A 19,676-nucleotide genomic window follows, 5' to 3' on the forward strand; every position below is an offset into this window, starting at 1 on the left:
TGTGGAATACCTGCCCAGGAGAGCAGCTAACAGGGAGTGGAACCAGCCAAAGAGAAAGAAGTGTGTTGTAGTCAACAAAGTTGAAAGGAATTGGAGATCTGAAGAGCACTTTGACATTAGATATGGTGATGCAAAGTTTGAGTTTGCCCAGATGGTTTTGGGTCTTGCTTTGGTCCAATATTTTCTCTCTATGTTCTCTTCCCTACCTCTTGGAATGGTAATGTATATCCTGTGACATTATATGTTGGAAGTATGTGACCTGTTTTATTGATTTTGATTTTATAGGGGATTACAGTTAAGAGATTGCATGAATCTCAGAAGAGACTTTGAACTTTTAAACATTGTTGATACTATAACAAACTATGTGGACTTCTGAAGTTGGACTAAGTGCATTTTGCATTGTGTCATGGCTAAAAGCCTATGAGGGCCAGGGAGTGGAATATGGTGGTTTGAATAGGTATGGCCCCCTAGACACAAGTGTTTGAATGCTTGGCCCATAGGAAGTGGCACTACTAGGTATGGCCTTGTTGGAGAAAGTGTGTCACTGTGGGGAGGGCTTTAAGGTCTCCTATATGCTCAAGCCATGCCCAGTGTGACAGTTCACTTCCTGTTACCTACAGATCAAGATGTGGAACTCTCAGCTCCTTCTCCAGCACCATGCTAGCCTGCACGCTGCCATGTCCTGCCATGGTGATAATAGACTGAACCTCTGAAGCTGTAAGCCAGGCCCAATTAAATGTTTTCCTTTGTAAGAGTTCATGGTGTCTCTTCACAGCAATAGAAACCCTAACTAAGATCGTAAGTAAAAGCAAGGGAGTCTTCCAGAGTCCTTGGTGTTGACAAATCTGAGAAGATGACTGGAGTATCATACCAAATGTGTGTGCCTGTCTATGTGTCTGTGCACCACTTAAGGGCCTGGAGCCTGCAGAGGCCCGAAGAGGGCACCCTCCCCACACTGTTGTTACAGGTAGTCATAAGTCAAAGCAGCCAATGCTGCTCTTTAGCCCCAGACAAGCCTTCTCATCTCCTAAGTACTTGTTGGACCAGGCCTACTGTGAGATCAGGCCCCACCCCCTCCAGCCTACCCCTTCCATTTAGACACATCCATCCTGGTGGAGGGAAAAGGCAAACCAGCCAAATAGGGGTGATTTAACCATGCCTGCCCCAAGTCCAGTCCCTAGATACTGCAGGTGTAACCAGGCCTTGTAAACAAATGGTCCTCAAGTTCCTTCAAGTTCCGATGCCCCCAAATCATGCTCTTCCCCATAGCAAAGCTGCTATCATTCTAGAGAATCTGCCTCCTCCAGTGAAGTTATAGTAGGGCTTCCCTTAGTTCCCTAGACACACACCTTCCCAGAGTCCAGTCCCCGTCTAGTGGTTGAAGTGAATAAGGAAGCCGCTCCATCTGAAATGGGCTTTGTAGAGCCCATCAACCAGCTTTCTCACCTGCTGCTTCTCTAACAACACCAGGCTCCTCTCTTTCTCTCCTCCTCTGCTTCTTCTTCTTCTTCTTCTTCTTCTTCTTCTTCTTCTTCTTCTTCTTCTTCTTCTTCTTCTTCTTCTTCTCTCTCTCTCTCTCTCTCTCTCTCTCTCTCTCTCTCTCTCCCTTCCTTTCTTTGTTTCAAGGCAGGGTTTCTTTGTGTAGCCTTGACTATCTTGGAACTAGCTTTGCAGACCAGGCTGACCTTGACCTCCCAACATCTGCCTACCTCTGCCTATTGAGTGCTGGGATTAAAGGTGTGCGCCACTACTGCCCAGTTACACCAGGTCTTTCTATTTCTCATTTTTTTAAGCAACTTTCTGGTGTGTGTGTGTGTGTGTGTGTGTGTGTGTTTGCTGTTTCACCCATCAACACTTGTATTCAAAAACACATCCCTTCAAGTCCTTTGCTTCTCCTGGAAACTGAATTGCTCTTATCTCACATATGAAGCGTATTCCTCAGCCCCTTGAAAGGGATTCCAAACTAGAGAGGTGCGTGTCTCAGTGGTTAAGAGCGCTTGCTGCTTTTGGAGAGGACCTAGGTTTGGTTTTCAACACGCATGTATTGATTCACAACCATCTGCAACTCCAGTTCTAGGGCATCTCTTGCCCTCTTCTGGCTTCCATGGGCACCAGGCGCACACATGACACACATGGTACACATATATGCAGACATTTACATAATTGTTTTTAAAAAATCTTTTTAAGAAAGGTAAGTGGAGGTGGAACAGACTTAAAGGGGACAGAGATGCCAACCTTTGGGATGCTCTGGGTCAGGCTGAACATACACTTAGTTTCCTGTCTATCTAGTCTCCTGTCGAGGCTCTGGTGGCTGCCTCTTCCGGGTCAGCTTGCTTAATCCCTCAATACCACACTGCTCGCCCTATTTCACTTCCTAGTGAACACATAGAAGATTGTTTCCTTCCTCTACACAGAACACATCTTAGCGGAAGCTGCCGTGCCTCATTCGGCTTCAGAGGCTACCACTACCTGGCTAGTGTATGACTTAGAACACAGAGATGCTGAATGAATGCTGGTACCTAGGTCTAAGGGCAATGAATTTTCCTCCAAGTACTGCTTTAGCTGCCGTACATTGGCTCTGCTTTCTGCTCTCTTCATGGTTACTGGCACTTTCAAAACAGGGCAGGGGTGGTCTCGCACAACTTAGGCTGCTCTTGATCTTCCTACCTCCACATTCCAAGTGCTGGGATTACAGTTGTGCATCTCCTTGCCATTTATTTATTTATTATATATACAGTGTTCTTCCTGCATGTATTGCCTGCAGGCCAGAAGAGGGCACCAGATCTCATTTTAGATGGTTGTAAACTACCATGTGGTTGCTGGGAATTGAACTCAGGACCTCTGGAAGAGCAGCCAGTGCTCTTAACTGCTGAACCATCTCTCCAGCCCCTCCTTGCCATTTTGTAACATGTGTCTTATGCAGTACCAAACTACCTCTGGCCAGGAAGAAAGAATTCTTTTCAAGTCTCAGGAAAACCAAAGCTCAAAGACAAGGGGACTTGCTCTCAGAATACAGGGTGCTACAGTAAATCTGCCCTTGGTTGACCTCAGAATTCACGGCCTACCAATTAAGCCGGGGGACGTGTTTCAAGTCTGAGCCTCCACTCTAACTCTGTCATCTCCATAGTGTCTCATCCTCTTTGAGTCCATTAGGCCACCTCTAAAGCTCTTAGTGTCCAATTAGGGCTCCTACTAATTAGGAGAGAGCTATGACTTCCGAAAGCCTGTGAATGTCTCACAACAAGAATACCACAAGAATCATTAAAAACATCACTCAAGCCGAGCAGTGGTGGCTCAAACCTTTAATCCCAGCACTCGAGAGGCAGAGGCAGGCAGATTTATGTGAGTTCGAAGCCAACCTGGTCTAGAGAGTGAGTTCCAGGACAGACTCCATAACTACTGAGAAACCAACCAGGTCTCAAGGCAAGCGTGGTGGTGCATACCTGTGATCTCATCACTGGGGACATGAAGGTAGGAGGATCCAGAGTTCAAGATCATCCTCAGCTATGCATAGAGAGTTCGAGGGCAGCCGAGGCTACATGAGACCTTGATTCAAAGCAAACAAAAGACAACACTGCCTGAAGAAGTGCAGACAATGGTCAGAGGCAGAAGCAGAGCCACTCTGGACATAGCTAAGGAGCAAAGGAAGAAAACCTAGCTCTTTTGGGATCTGCTCCTGCATAGCACTTCCTTATCACATGTCACAGAGCTTCAGTGTCCCTGTCCCCAGTGGGTTCCTTCTCTTTCTCTCTCTCTTCTCAGCAGGGTCTTGTTTAGGAAAGACTGCGATGGAGCTGGAGAGATCGCTTAGCAGTGGGCAGCGGTGTGAGAACCTGAATCAGGTTCCCAGCGGTCACCTGGGTTTGGGGGCTGGCGCTGCTCTGGGGGTGTCTGACACCCCTGTCTTTTGTTTGATATGGCAGGGGTAGGGGTTTAACAGGCCTCATATGTATATACCCACACACACACATAATTAATTAAAACAAGAACAACAACAAAGACAGTAGGACATGGCGGCACACACGCCTTTAGTCGCAGCACGTGGGAGGCAGAGGCAGGTGGTTCTACTTGAGGCCAACCTGTTCTCCAGAGTGAGTTCTAGGACAACCAAGGTCTACACAGAAAAATTCTGTCTCAAATAATAATAAGAAGAAGAAAAGAAAAGAAAGATTTAAAAAATACTTTGATAAACTTGTTGCTGAATGAGGAAATGACTCAGGACAGTCCTCCAGGCTGAGTCTCTGAGCCATTTGCATTTCAAAAGCTGTCAGCCCTTAAATCTGAAGTGCAACAGTCTTCGAGCAATTTCGGTTGCTAATGAGAGCGGCAAAAGGCTTTGCCTAGACCGAGCTTGTGGCTTTCATGTCCGTTTCATCTAAGTAGAACTAGTAGAAACTAACCATGTTCCCCTGCTCACACACTCGGTTCCCTTGTTCCCTCACTTGGCACTAGACAGCTGCTTACTTGGGACCCTCTGGGTTCTCGGAGCTAGAATCTTTGCAGTTATTGGTTGGTCGGGTTGGTTTTGGAGTCAACACACTTGGCTGAACAGAAATATATTCTTTCTCTCTCTCCGACAGAGTCTCATGTGGCCCACGTGGGCCTCAAAGTTTGTACCTAGCCAAGAATGACCGTGAACTTTGGGTCTTTCTGCTTCCAGAGCTGGGGACTGCAGGTGTGTGCTAGGAAGTCCGGTTTTTATCAGGTGCTAGGGATTGAACTCAGGCTTCGCTAATGCTAGTGAGTACTCTACCTCCGGAGCTACAAGCTTGGTGTCTCTACTCGGGCTAGCTGTGAAGGTTTTCAGCTAGGAGGAAGCCACTGCATCAGAGTCCAGATGGGATGCAGTGTTCTTCCGCCTCAGCCTTCATCAGGCACCCTCTAGTGGCACCAGGAAGGATGCAGGCGCTATGCAGATTGTAGTATCTGTCTTCTGAGGCCCCAGAATCCCCCTCCAGGTCACAGTTCTGATCTAGCTACTCAAGACCACTTGCAGGGCATGCAAGCTAGATCTGCAGGAAAACACACTTTGCACACAAGTCTGGCAACCTGAGTTCCTCTCCAGAACCCAGGTTCAAGTGAACAGGGAAAGTCAAGTGTGGCAGTCCATACCTTTAATTCTAGCACTTGGAGGCAGGGGAGAGGCAGATCTCTGTGAGTTCAAAGCCATCCTGGTCTACACAACAAGTTCTAGAACAGCCAGGGCTTCTTAGAGAGACCCTGTCTTTTAAAAAAAAAATGTGTACGATGAGAACTGATTCTACAAAGTTGTCCTCATTGTCCCCTGATCTCCACGTACAGCTGTGACTAATGTGGGAGTCCCCTCTGTATGCTGTGATTACCACTGATAAATAAAGAAATTGCTTTGGGCACCGGGAGAGCCATCTTTGGGATGAGTGAGTGCGGCAGCAGCCCAGAGCAGGGAACTCAGACGTTCCTCATCCCTCCTACACTTCCTGGTCATCCTGCTGGGGATATACTGCCCAATACCTCCTCTCTCTTCCTATCCCACCCAGCTTGCATCCAGAACCTCACCCTCCCCCATCTGCCTCCCTCCCCTCTTTGGCCACATAACATCTCCCAGCTCAGCCTATTCAGGCGCTGGGACAGGAGGGCGGTAGTTCCTTTGTCTCCATAGCCTGCCTGCAGCAAGCAAGGTAGGCCCTTTGTTTACGAGCTACCCAAGCAGCACGGAGATCTGATCTGGGCACCAGGAGAGCCATCACTGGGGAGTGACATCACTGGGAAGGTAGACCTGATCCTGTAAAAGAAGATCCATAAGGGAGCATTCGGAGGAAGAGATGGGCAAGCGCCAATGCAAGAATTCACCCAACAATCTGAAAAACAACATGAAACCACCAGAACCCAGCGACCTCACATCAGGAGGACATGAACACCTTAATCAAGAAGTAGAAAAAAAATTGACTTTATGAAAGTGATAGAGGCCCTTAAACAGCATGTAAAAAATGCCCTTATAGAAATGGATGAGAAGTATAACAGAAAGTTTGAAGAATTGAATAAATCAGTGAATGATACCCTAGGAAACCAAGGAAAAACAATCAAGCAGATAATGGAAACAGTTCAAGTCTTGAAAACTGAAATGGAGGCAAAGAAGAAAACACAAACAGAGGGCCAGCTGGACATGGAAAATCTAGGTAAACGAATAGAGACTACAGAAACAAGCATAACCAGCAGAATACAAGAGATAGAAGAAAGAATCTCAGATTCTGAAGATAACATAGAGAAAATAAACGCACTGATCAAAGAAAACAGCAAATCCAACAAACTCTCATCACAAAACATTCAGGAAATATGGGACACAATAAAAAGACCAAGCCTAAGAATAATTGGAGTAGAAGAAGGAGAAGAAGTGCAGCTCAACGGTCCAGAAAATATATTTAATAAAATTATAGAAGAAAACTTTCCCAACCTAAAGAAAGATGTACCTGCCGGGCGGTGGTGGCGCACGCCTTTAATCCCAGTACTCGGGAGGCAGAGGCAGGCGGATCTCTGTGAGTTCGAGACCAGCCTGGTCTACAAGAGCTAGTTCCAGGACAGGCTCCAAAGCCACAGAGAAACCCTGTCTCGAAAAACCAAAAAAAAAAAAAAAAAAAGAAAGATGTACCTATGAAGGTTCAAGAAGCATACAGAACACCGAATAGGCTGGATCAAAAAAAAATCCCCTCGCCATAAAATAATCAAAACACAAAGCATACAGAATAAAGAAAGAATATTAAGAGCCGCAAAGGAAAAAGGCCAAGTTACTTATAAAGGTAAACCTATCAGACTTACACCTGACTTCTCTATGGAAACCATGAAAGCCAGAAGGTCCTGGATAGATGTACTGCAAAAACTAAGAGACCATGGATGCAAGCCCAGACTACTATACCCAGCCAAGCTTTCGTTCACTATAAATGGAGAAAACAAAATTTTCCAGGATAAAAACAAATTTAAACAATATGTAGCCACAAATCCAGCCTTACAGAAAGTAATAGAAGGAAAATCACTAACCAAGGAGTCCAACAATGACCACAATAACTCAGACATCTAGAGACCCTTCACCAGCGCAACTCAAAGAAGGGAAACACACAAACTCTACTACTAAAAAAGTGACTGGAGTTAACAACCACTGGTCATTAATATCACTTAATGTCAATGGGCTCAACTCACCTATAAAAAGGCACAGGCTAAGAGATTGGATACGAAAACAGGATCCAACATTTTGCTGTTTACAAGAAACACACCTCAACCACAAAGACAGGCACCTACTCAGAATAAAGGGCTGGGAAAAGGCTTATCAAGCAAATGGACCTAAGAAACAAGCAGGTGTGGCCATACTAATTTCTTTTTTTTTTTTTTTTTGGTTTTTCGAGACAGGGTTTCTCTGTGGTTTTGGAGCCTGTCCTGGAACTAGCTCTTGTAGACCAGGCTGGTCTCGAACTCACAGAGATCCGCCTGCCTCTGCCTCCCGAGTGCTGGGATTAAAGGCGTGCGCCACCACCGCCCGGCTGGCCATACTAATTTCTAACAAAGTTAACTTCAAACTTAAATCAATCAGAAGAGATGGAGAGGGACATTTTATACTCATAACAGGAACAATTCATCAGGATGAAGTCTCAATCCTGAATATCTATGCCCCTAATATAAAAGCACCCACGTACGTAAAAGAAACATTACTAAAACTCAAGGCAGCCATCAAACTGCACACACTAATAGTAGGAGACTTCAACACTCCTCTCTCACCAATGGACAGGTCAATCAGACAGAAACCTAACAGAGAAATTAGAGAATTAATGGAGATAATGAATCAATTGTACTTAACAGACATCTATAGAATATTCCACCCAAATAGGAAGGAATATACCTTCTTCTCTGCAGCTCATGGAACCTTCTCAAAAATTGACCACATACCCGGTAACAAAGCAAACTTACACAGTTACAAAAAAAATTAGTAACCACCTGTGTCTTATCAGATCACCATGGATTAAAGTTAGAATTCAACAACAAGGCTACCCCCAGAAAGCCTACAAACTCATGGAAACTAAACAGTCAACTACTAAACCATACCTGGATTAAGGAAGAGATAAAGAAAGAAATTAAAGTCTTCCTTGAATTCAATGAAAATAAAGAAACAACATACTCAAACTTATGGGACACTATGAAAGCAGTCCTAAGAGGAAAGTTCATAGCACTAAGTGCCCACTTAAAGAAAACAGAGAAAGCACATACTGGGGACTTAACAGCCCACCTGAAAGCTCTAGAAAAAAAAGAAGCAGACTCACCTAGGAGGAGTAGAAGACTGGAAATAATAAAACTGAGGGCTGAAATCAACAAAATAGAAACACAGAATACAATCCAAAGAATCAATTAAACAAAAAGCTGGTTCCTGGAGAGAATAAACAAGATTGATAAACCCCTATCCAAACTAATCAAACGGCAGAGAGAGAATATGCAAATTAATAAGATCAGAAATGAAAAGGGGGACATAACCACAGACACAGAGGAAATTCAGAGAATCATTAGATCTTACTACAAAAGCCTGTATGCCACGAAACTGGAAAATGTAAAAGAAATGGACACTTTTTTAGATAAATACCATATACCAAAGTTAAACCAGGACCAGGTGAAAAATCTAAACAGACCTGTCAGTCGCGAAGAATTAGAAGCTGTTATCAAAAACCTCCCTACCAAAAAAAGCCCAGGACCAGATGGTTTCAATGCAGAATTCTACCAGAACTTCCAAGAAGACCAAATACCTATACTCCTTAATGTATTTCACAATATAGAAACAGAAGAGTCATTACCAAATTCCTTTTATGAAGCTACAGTTACTCTGATACCAAAACCACACAAAGACTCAACCAGGAAAGAGAATTACAGGCCAATCTCACTCATGAACATCGATGCAAAAATCCTCAACAAAATACTGGCAAACCGAATCTAAGAACACATTAGAAAAATTATCCATTATGATCAAGTAGGCTTCATCCCAGAGATGCAGGGCTGGTTCAACATACGAAAATCTATCAATGTAATCCATCATATAAATAAACTGAAAGAAAAAAACCATATGATCATTTCATTAGATGCTGAAAAAGCATTTGACAAAATTCAACATCCCTTTATGATAAAAGTATTGGAGAGATTAGGGATACAAGGGTCATACCTAAATATAATAAAAGCTATATACAGCAAGCCGACAGCTAACATCAAATTAAACGGAGAGAAACTCAAAGCCATCCCACTGAACTCAGGAACACGACAAGGCTGTCCACTCTTGCCATACCTCTTCAATATAGTGCTTGAAGTTCTAGCAATAGCAATAAGACAACATAATGGGATCAAGGGGATTCAAATTGGAAAGGAAGAAGTTAAACTTTCATTATTTGCAGATGATATGATAGTGTACATAAGCGATCCCCAAAACTTCACCAAAGAACTTTTACAGCTGATAAACACCTTTAGTAATGTGGCAGGATACAAGATCAACTCCAAAAAATCAGTCGCCCTCTTGTACACAAAGGATATGGAAGCAGAGAGGGAAATCAGAGAAGCTTCACCTTTCACGATAGCCACAAACAGCATAAAATATCTGGGGGTAACCCTAACCAAGGAAGTGAAAGATCTATTTGACAAGAACTTTAAGGCATTGAAGAAAAAATTGAAGAGGATACCAGAAAATGGAAGGACCTCCCTTGCTCTTGGATTGGGAGGATCAACATAGTAAAAATGGCAATTCTACCAAAGGCAATTTATAGATTCAATGCAATCCCCATCAAGGTCCCATTAAAATTCTTCACAGATCTTGAGAGGACAATAATCAACTTTATATGGAAAAACAAAAAACCCAGGATAGCCAAAACAACCCTATACAATAAAGGATCTTCTGGAGGCATTACCATCCCTGACTTCAAACTCTATTACAGAGCTACAGTAATGAAAACAGTGTGGTACTGGCATAAAAACAGAGAAGTCAACCAATGGAATCGTATAGAAGACCTGGATTTTAACCCACAAACCTATGAACACCTCATTTTCGATAAAGGAGCTAAAAGTATACAATGGAAGAAAGAAAGCATCTTCAACAAATGGTGCTGGCACAACTGGATGTCAACCTGTAGAAGAATGAAAATAGACCCATATCTATCACCATGCACAAAACTCAAGTCCAAATGGATTAAAGACCTCAATATCAGTCCGAACACACTGAACCTGATAGAAGAGAAAGTGGGAAGTACCCTACAACAGATGGGCACAGGAGATCGCTTCCTATGTGTAACACCAGCAGCACAGACATTAAGGGCAACATTGAATAAATGGGACCTACTAAAACTGAGAAGCTTTTGTAAAGCAAAGGACACTGTCACTAAGACAAAAAGGCAACCTACTGACTGGGAGAAGATCTTCACCAACCCCGCAACAGACAAAGGTCTGATCTCCAAAATATATAGAGAACTCAAGAAACTAGACTTTAAAATGCTAATTAACCCAATTAAAAAATGGGGCACTGAACTGAACAGAGAATTCTCAACAGAAGAAATTCAAATGGCCAAAAGACACTTAAGGTCATGCTCAACCTCCTTAGCAATCAGGGAAATGCAAATCAAAACAACTTTGAGATATCATCTTACACCTGTCAGAATGGCTAAAATCAAAAACACCAATGATAGCCTTTGCTGGAGAGGCTGTGGAGGAAGGGGTACCCTCATCCATTGCTGGTGGGAATGCAATCTTGTGCAACCACTTTGGAAATCAGTGTTTCGGTTTCTCAGGAAATTCGGGATCAACCTACCCCTGGACCCAGCAATACCACTCTTGGGAATATACCCAAGAGATGCCCTATCATATGACAGAAGCATTTGTTCAACTATGTTCATAGCAGTATTATTTGTAATAGCCAGAACCTGGAAACAACCTAGATGCCCTTCAATGGAAGAATGGATGAAGAAAGTGTGGAATATATACACATTAGAGTACTATGCTGCGGTAAAAAACAATGACTTCTCGAATTTTGCATGCAAATGGATGGAAATAGAAAACACTATCCTGAGTGAGGTAACCCAGACCCAAAAAGATGAACATGGGATGTACTCACTCATAATTGGTTTCTATCCATAAATAAGGGTCACGGAGTCTACAATTGCTGAACCTAAAGAAGCTAAATAAGAAAGTGAACCCAAGGAAAAACATATAGTTATCCTCTTGGCTATGGGAAGTAGACAAAATTGCAGGGGAGAAAATTGGGATCTTGGGGGTGGGGTGGGATGGGGGTTAGGGGAGATGGGGAGAGAAAAGTGAGAAGGGGAGGATGGGGGGAACTTGGGGAAACAGGATGATTGGGATAAAGGAAGGTTGGATAGGAGAGCAGGGAAGCACAATTCTTAGTTAAGGGAGCCACCTTAGGGTTGGCAGGAGACTTGAACCTAGAGTGGCTCCCAGGAGCCCAAGCCGAGGTCCCCAGTTAGTTCCTTGGGCAGCTGAGGATAGGGAACCTGAAATGACTCTATCCTATAGCAATACTGATGAATATCTTGCATATCACTGTAGAACCTTCATCTGGTGATGGATGGAGATAGAGACAGAGACCCACACTGGAGCACTGGACTGAGCTCCCAAGGTCCCAATGAGGAGTGGAAGGAGGGAGAAGATGAGCAAGGAAGTCAAGACCACGAGGGGTGCACCCACCCACTGAGACAGTGGGGCTGATCTACTGGGAGCTCACCAAGGCCAGCAGGACTGTGACTGAAAAAGCATGGGATAAAACTGGACTCTCTGAGCATGGCGAACAATGAGGGCTGATGAGAAGCCAAGGACAATGGCTCGGGGTTTTGATCCTACTTCATGTTCTGGCTTTGTGGGAGCCTAGCCAGTTTGGATGTTCACCTTTCTAGACATGGACGGAGGGGGGAGGACCTTGGACTTTCCACAGGGCAGGGAACCCTGACTGCTCTTTGGACTGGAGAGGGAGGGGGAGAGGAGAGGAGGGAGGGTGAGAAGGGTGGGAGGAGGGGGAGGGAAATGGGAGGCTGGGGGGAGGCGGAAACTTTTTTCTTTTTTTTTCCTTTTCTCAATAAAAATAAATAAATTAAAAAAAAAGAAATTGCTTTGGGCCTATAGCAAACCTATAGGGGAACAGAGCTAGGCAGGGAAAGCTAAGCTGAATGCTGGGAAAAAGGAGGTGGAGTCAGAGAGAAGCCATGTAGCCCCACCATAGACAGATGCCAGAACTTTAGCCAGTAAGCCACAGCCACATGACAATACACAGATTAATAGAAATGGGTTAAATTAATATGTAAGAGTTAGCCAATAAGAAGCTAGAACTAATGGGCTAATGGGCCAAGCAGTGATTTAAATAATATGGTTTCTGTGTGATTATTTTGGTTTTGGGTGGCTGGGACAAACAAGCAGCCCCCTCCAACATGTGAGGTGCACACACACAACACATTTTTAGAAATTCTCTGCTGTAGTAATAGGGGCGGCGGCAGGGCTGCGTCCCCAATACCCCAGCCGCCCGGCTAGCTCAGTCGGTAGAGCATGAGACTCTTAATCTCAGGGTCGTGGGTTCGAGCCCCACGTTGGGCGCCAAAATGAAGGCGTAAGTCACAAACAATGCCACACCAATGTGGGATTATGATTAATAGGGTGATATTTATTTAAAGGGGAAAAAACTTACAAATCACTGTCCCAGGCAACGGCCCTCTAAGCAACGCAACCAGGAGTCTAGTCGCCGGCGGAGCAGGAAGTGAAGAGAGAGAGGAGAGGGAAGTGGCCGCTTTTTTAAAAGGAGACCACGCCCCAAGGGGCTGGTATCTCAGCGGCGATAGGCTGGAGGAGTGGGAGGACCTCCCGCAACACTCTGCACTCTAGCCAGGAATCAGACCTGTGGAAGCCGAAGTTCAACTTCAGGTATCTTCCTCTATCTACCAATTTCCTTCTGTTTTTGAGACAGAAATCTCACGATGTAGCCTTGGCAGGCTTTGGACCTTGCCGTGTAGATCATGCTCGAACTCACAGACCTCATAGAGATCTGCTTGTTCCATCTCCTGAATGCTGTGATTAAAGGCATGCACCACCACACCTGACTTCCACCTCGTTTTCACAGCCAGGTCTCGCCCTGAACCTAGAGTTTGCCATTTCAGATCTGGACAGCAAGCGCGCAGCCTCTGCTTCTCCCTGCCCGCCCTCTTCCCTCCTCCTGGGGCTGAGACGATAGACACACGCCTCTGCCCCTGGCTTTTATGCGGGTGATGAGGGTCTGAACTGGAGTGGTCGGGCTTGTGCCATAAGCCTCTTACCAACTAAGCCATTTCTCCGGGTTCCAGCCTTAAATTCTGAGCCTGTCTTCTTACGGCTGTTTGGGCTCCTAGCTACAGATGTGCAGAGCATGCCTCTTCTATCCCCTCTCAGGCACCAGAGGCTGCTGCCAAGACTTTAATGACACCCCTTGCTGTCAGCCCTCTACTTCTCTTGTCAGTGCTGAGTGTTCCATGAAGTTCATGCAACACTGCTATAATCCATCTGTTTACCTCCTGAGACAGGAAATTTGGTGTGATTTGCTCTTACATTGGCTCCTAATGAACATTGGATTATTTTCATTTTTTTTCTGCCCCCCCTCTCTCCGGAAATTTGTGTTTGTTTTCCTGAGCTGGAGCTCAAACCTTGAGTCCAAGGCATGCCAGGCAAGAGCTTGATTGCTGAGCCCCAGCCCCAGTCCCAGCTCCAAAAGTATTCTTCTTAATCTCATCATTCTGTTTTTAGTTCTTAAAAGACATGCATGGTTCCAAGCACCACAAAAGACAGAGGGAAAGTCTGAACAGGAACACCCTGGGATACACCTGCTGGAACAATGTGTTTAATTGTGCTACACCATAGTCTGTTAGCCCAGAGATGTCAGCTGGGGCAATGGGTTCCTCAACTTGCCAATGCTCCATCCTGCCCGCACCTAGGGTCTCTCTGCTTTGTTTTTTGAAGCCATGGCAGGAACAACCCAGAACTTATGGAGTGGAATAACCTTCAACCAGTAGAGAGAGGCAAGCAGCAACTAGAGCCTATTCTCATTTAGCCCAGGCTGGCCTTGAACTTGCTAGGTAGCCTCTGCCCTCCAAATGCTGGGATTACAGGTATTCACTAGCAAAGTCCAGTTAAGGAGTTGCTGAAGGATAGAACCAAAACTTCCCTCATGCTAGGCAAGCATTCTACCAACTGGCCTATGCCCCCTGCTCCTCTTCTTTTTGCTCTCTCCCCCATGCCTCATCTCTGCTTCCCTGAGGCAACTCCCAAATGAACTCCCTATTCCTAAATCCTTGTCTTATGGGAGGCCTCAGAAACCAGGGAATCCAAAGAAGATGGTAGTGACTCCTGTATATGAATTTCATTAATAGCTAGATAGAGATAATAAAACTATGTAACTTTGCATAAGGGGATTATTCTGCATGTATTCTAAACTCAGCTTTCTAATACTCTGCTGTGTTCACAATATAAAATCACTTAACGATCAATCCACAGAAGACGATGAACACATTTCCATGTCAATAAATAGAATCATAAGCACAGTCTGTCTCCCCAGCTCCCCGTGTCAGGGACTGAACTCACGGCTTCTTGTGCTATTAGCCCAGCCCCCGGCTCATAAGTGCCTTCTCTAACGATGCCACTGCAAGTACACCTTTGACTTCATTTATTTAGTTTGCAGTGTCTAAGTGAACATACGCAGACTTTGGTAGACGTGCAGAATGGCTTCCTCTGCATAACACCGAAGCTGTGCTCTGGCTTTCTCGTCTCTCAAATGTTCACCCTGCGTTCAGTAATTTTCTCTGGCATACTAAGAGGCGAGCATTTCACTCAAGCAGTTCCGTGGGTTTCAGAAATTATCTTTCCATCTTTTTTGAAAATCAGGACAGGTGCCCATCTTTGGGGCTTTTTTTTTTTCATTTGCTGTAATTTCCTCTACAGCGATGATTATATCTGCAACTGCCTCTGGGTCCCTGGGATGCCATGTGTCCAGGTTTTGAAGGGTGAGCTTGCTTGCTTTCTGTCCACCCCCCCCCACCTGGAGTTTTTGTCCTCTTCCTCTTAGTCAGAAGCCCCAAAGCCCCCAGCCCTGAGACACTCTTGCCTCTTCCCAGCACTCATTGCGCTCTCTCTCTCTCTCTCTCTCTCTCTCTCTCTCTCTCTCTCTCTCTCTCTCTCTCCTTGTGCTCTCTGGGCTTTCGGCACTTTGCTAACCATCATTCTTATATATTCCACTGATCTTCCAGCTTCACCCCGGGTTGTATATCCCTTCCCGCATCTCTTCCTACTAGCTCCTGGGAAACCTGTCAGTGCACCTCACCAGACTGCCTATAAAACCCCGTTTACTTTCCATGGTGACCCCTTGCAATTTCCCACTGGAATCCCAGGGCTTTCACCAGCTTTTACTTGCTGGTATCAACGTGTCCAACACGTCTTGTCTCAGTTTTATCCTCACAATTCCCCCTGTGAAGCCCTGTTGCATCTAAGTTCCTCTGCCCACCAGCTAGGTAACCAAGAGTCCAGGAAGGCTTAGGCACCATCTCAGAGGCACCCAGCAAGTCAGTGGACCAGCCCTCGGTCCTCTAGTTTCTTAATCTAAATATAACTCCCTTTGTCCACATAGACCGAGATGGGGTTTAGACCCTCATCTGATGTAACTGAAGCCAAGCTATTATTCCTCTTAGGTTCTGAGTTTAGGTCCTTTCTTAGGAGAATCATGGAGACCACCTCCTCTAGGAGTCCATCCCTTGTTTGGCCCAGCAAGCTGGCTAAGTCGGCAACAGTTCCCTAAAGCTAGTACCTAAACTATCCTCACCTGGTCACAAAAAAGCCTGTTTCCGATGAGAGCTGGGGTGCACACACATGTACATACACCCACAGATAGAGGTATCCTCCTGCTCCATCAGACACGGACATACCCTGGACACAGAGGCAACCCCACGTCACTCTATCGTTAGCTCTCTGTGTTTATCTGTCTCTCTCTCTCTCTTGGTGTCTCTGTTTCCCTGTTTCTGTCTGTCTGTCTGTCTGTCTGTCTGTCTGTCTGTCTGTCTGTCTGTCTGTCTCTCTCTCTCTCTCTCTCTCTCTCTCTCTCTCTCTCACACACACACACACACACACACACATATACAAGTCTTTCCCCCTCCCAACTCCATGAACAGAGAGGCACCCTCAGATCTGTTTCTGTCCCTCTCTCAGGGTCTTTACATCTTTGTGTGTGTGCGTGTGTGTGTCTGTCTCTTTGTCTGTCTGTCACACACACACACACACACACACACACACACACACACACACACACACGAGTGTAGGTATCAGTCTCTGTCTCTGGCTGCCAAGGTGGTCAGTGTCTCTTCCCCCTGCCTGCCCCCCACCCCAGCCCTCGTTCCCGGGTCTGTAGCCTATCCCACCACGACCCCCAAACCCCAGTGTCACTCACCCTCCATACTGTTTGCTCCGGGACACTCTTCAATGAAGGCGGGCACCTTCGGGTGGGTGGGCTGGGGCAGAGAGACACAAGGGATGAGTGGTCTACCCTCAGCCCCGCTTCACCGGGTCGCTAGCAGTTGGGAAGGGGGCGCTCACTCCCTGGTGTCCCGAGTGCAGCGCCCTCGCAGTGCTGCGGTCCGCCGGACTCTGCCGCCCGCCCAGCGCCTCCCGGGTCTCAAGGAAGGAGGGGGCTGGCGCGGCGCCGTCTCCATGGCACCCGGCACACCTGTGTGGCCGAGAGAGAGCGCCCAGTGCACCTCCCCCGCGAACTCTCCCCAGGACCCGCACCCTCCAAAGTGCGGGTGGTGCCCGCCGCAGCGCTAGTGGACACGCACCAGCCCTCTGTCCCCATTCTACGTGGCTAGAGCCCGGACTGGTTTGCACTCACCCACTAAGATGTCCAGGACTCTGCCCCTCCTGAAGATGCTAAGAAGTCGCTTTCACTACAGATAGCAGGGACCTCCTGGGAGGTCTTCTCAGTGAACAAGGGACAAGATGTCTGATGGTCTCGTAGACCAGGCACTCTCCAGAGGTATACGCTTGGGCAAGTGTCTTATTCGCACTGTGCCTGAGTTTCTGCATCTGTGAAGTGGTTCTGAGGGAAGCAGACATGTACGTTTCTGCCCAGTGTATAGTAGATACTCAGTTAAGGGCCCCTTACTGGACTGGAGAGCACTGCCCTGGCCATCCCCAGGTTCTGACAGACACCCAGCAGACAACACCATACATCTACGGTGTGGATGAAGACCCCCGGGTTCAAGGCCAATGAAAGAAAGTGAATGACCACTCCTTCCTATATCAGGAGTCCAGGTTTTTGTTCTCTTTTATGCCTTCTGAAATATCTAGAGAATAGTACTCAAGCCTTCTCTCACATTAGAATCACAAGGGGGCGGGGACTAGAGGTACCAGCAGTACACGGGCAGTGGGGTTGCAGACCTCCTTTAACCCCAGCACTTAGGAGGCCGACAAACTGAGTTTGAGGCCAGCCTGGTCTACAGAGCAAGTTCCAGGACAGCCTGGGCTACAAATTGAAACCCAACCTCTAAAACAACAAAAGATGTGCTTACCTGTGAGTCACCCACTGGATGCGCCCCCTCGATCCTCTGAAAGGGTGAGTGTGGCCCACCCTGTTCACATGTCCCTAGTGTCACTGTCTGCGCCCCACCCTGCTCACATCTCCCTGAGGCTTGCAGGTACCAGCGGATATAAACCTGAGCACCTCTGCTGATGACCCTGTCCCTTCCACTTCTCCTGCCTTTGCCTCCCATAACTGGTACATGCCTCTCACTGAGCATCTACCTCCTCTCCATCCCTCTGCTTGCCCATGTGCTGTGCTCACCGCCTGATATTCCTGTCCACCTCCGTCACCTGCCCATCAGCCATCCCTTTCCCCATCCACGGCTCTCTGCTCTTGAGTCTTGGACACAGCTCTTAGGTTGGTGGTTCCTAAACCTTCCCTGAACTTTGGAACCACCGGAAGATTTTAACGCCCACTCTCTCCCTCCCTCAGACGACACCTATCCCAATTAAATTGAAACGTCTGGGGTGGCGAGGAGACGAGAAGTGTGTGGAGCTCCCTGGCAATTCTGGCACACAGCATAATGAGAACCACTGGTGGTATTGCAGTCCTTGTCCTTCTCTGTGCCCGTCTTCCAAGCTGCTCCGCGACCCTCTCCCCTTTGATCCTCTCCACAGACTCGTATAACAAAATGCTACCGGCTGGAAGGTTTCACAATAGAAATGTATGCCATAGTGTTCTGGAAACTAGTAAATCCAAGATAAAGATTTCAGACCATCTCGTGTCTCACGGGGTCAGTCTTTCTGACTTCTCAGGACTTTGTCACTAGCTTCTTACTGTGTCAACACACACCTCTGCCTGCCTCCCTACTCCCTTTGTGTGTGTGTGTGTGTGTGTGTGTGTGTGTGTGTGTGTGTGTGTATGAATGTTAAAAGGAGCTTACTTTACCTGGGCATGGTGGCGCATGCCTTCAATCCCAGCACTTGAGAGTCAGAGGCAAGCAGATCTCTGTGAGTTTGAGACCAACCTGATCTACAGAGCTAGTTCCAGGACAGCTGGGGCTGCTACATAGAGAAACCCTGTCTTGAAAAAGGGAGGGGGCAGGGGAGAGTTTTCTTGTGGCTTTTTAAAATTATCTATTATTTATTGTTTTGAGACAAGGTCTCAGATAACCCTTTTGGCCTAGTTCTAAACATGTCTCAAGCCATGAGGACCCTACTTCAATATGAAACCTGGAGTTTCTAATCCTTCCATCACTGGGATTACAGGGGTGTGCTACCAATAGTGCTGGGATTACAGGGGTGTGCTACCATACTTAGTGCTGGGATTGCAGGGGTGTGCTACCAATAGTGCTGGGATTACAGGGGTGTGCTACCATACTTAGTGCTGGGATTACAGGGGTGTGCTACCATACTTAGTGCTGGGATTACAGGGGTGTGCTACCATACTTAGTGCTGGGATTACAGGGGTGTGCTACCAATAGTGCTGGGATTACAGGGGTGTGCTACCAATAGTGCTGGGATTACAGGGGTGTGCTACCATACTTAGTGCTGGGATTACAGGGGTGTGCTACCAATAGTGCTGGGATTACAGGGGTGTGCTACCAATAGTGCTGGGATTGCAGGGGTGTGCTACCAATAGTGCTGGGATTACAGGGGTGTGCTACCATACTTAGTGCTGGGATTACAGGGGTGTGCTACCATACTTAGTGCTGGGATTACAGGGGTGTGCTACCAATAGTGCTGGGATTACAGGGGTGTGCTACCAATAGTGCTGGGATTACAGGGGTGTGCTACCAATAGTGCTGGGATTACAGGGGTGTGCTACCAATAGTGCTGGGATTACAGGGGTGTGCTACCATACCTAGTGCTGGGATTACAGGGGTGTGCTACCATACCTAGTGCTGGGATTACAGGGGTGTGCTACCATACCTGGTTTACGTCCTGCTAGGCAAGCGCTCTAACAACTGAGATACCTCCCCAGCTCTTTTAAAAACTTTTTCTTCTTTGTTTTTGAGACAAAAATCCCACTGTGCAGCCCAGCTAGCCTCAGGTTTAAACTCCACCTGCCTCAGTCTCCCAAGTGCTGGGATAACAGATGCATCTTTTATACTCATTTTATCCCCAGGGAATCAGGGCCCTATCCTTCAAATACAGTCAGCTGG

At 46.5% G+C, this 19,676-nt stretch overlaps 1 protein-coding gene across 1 annotated transcript in view; it reads right to left on the reverse strand.

Moving 5' to 3' along the window:
• Npffr1 (neuropeptide FF receptor 1) overlaps window positions 1–17,889 on the reverse strand; it is a 45,202-nt gene extending 27,313 nt beyond the window's left edge. The window contains exons 1-3 of the mRNA XM_075979125.1: window positions 17,834–17,889; window positions 16,591–16,720; window positions 16,445–16,505 (exon numbers count right to left, since the gene is read on the reverse strand). Of these exons, the coding sequence (XP_075835240.1) occupies window positions 16,445–16,505; window positions 16,591–16,720; window positions 17,834–17,889 (247 nt within the window). The remainder of the gene's footprint in view (window positions 1–16,444; window positions 16,506–16,590; window positions 16,721–17,833) is intronic.
• Window positions 17,890–19,676: the final 1,787 nt, after the last annotated feature.

This window comes from Microtus pennsylvanicus, chromosome 7, assembly GCF_037038515.1.
Source record: "Microtus pennsylvanicus isolate mMicPen1 chromosome 7, mMicPen1.hap1, whole genome shotgun sequence".
In the NCBI taxonomy this organism is placed as follows: domain Eukaryota; kingdom Metazoa; phylum Chordata; class Mammalia; order Rodentia; family Cricetidae; genus Microtus; species Microtus pennsylvanicus.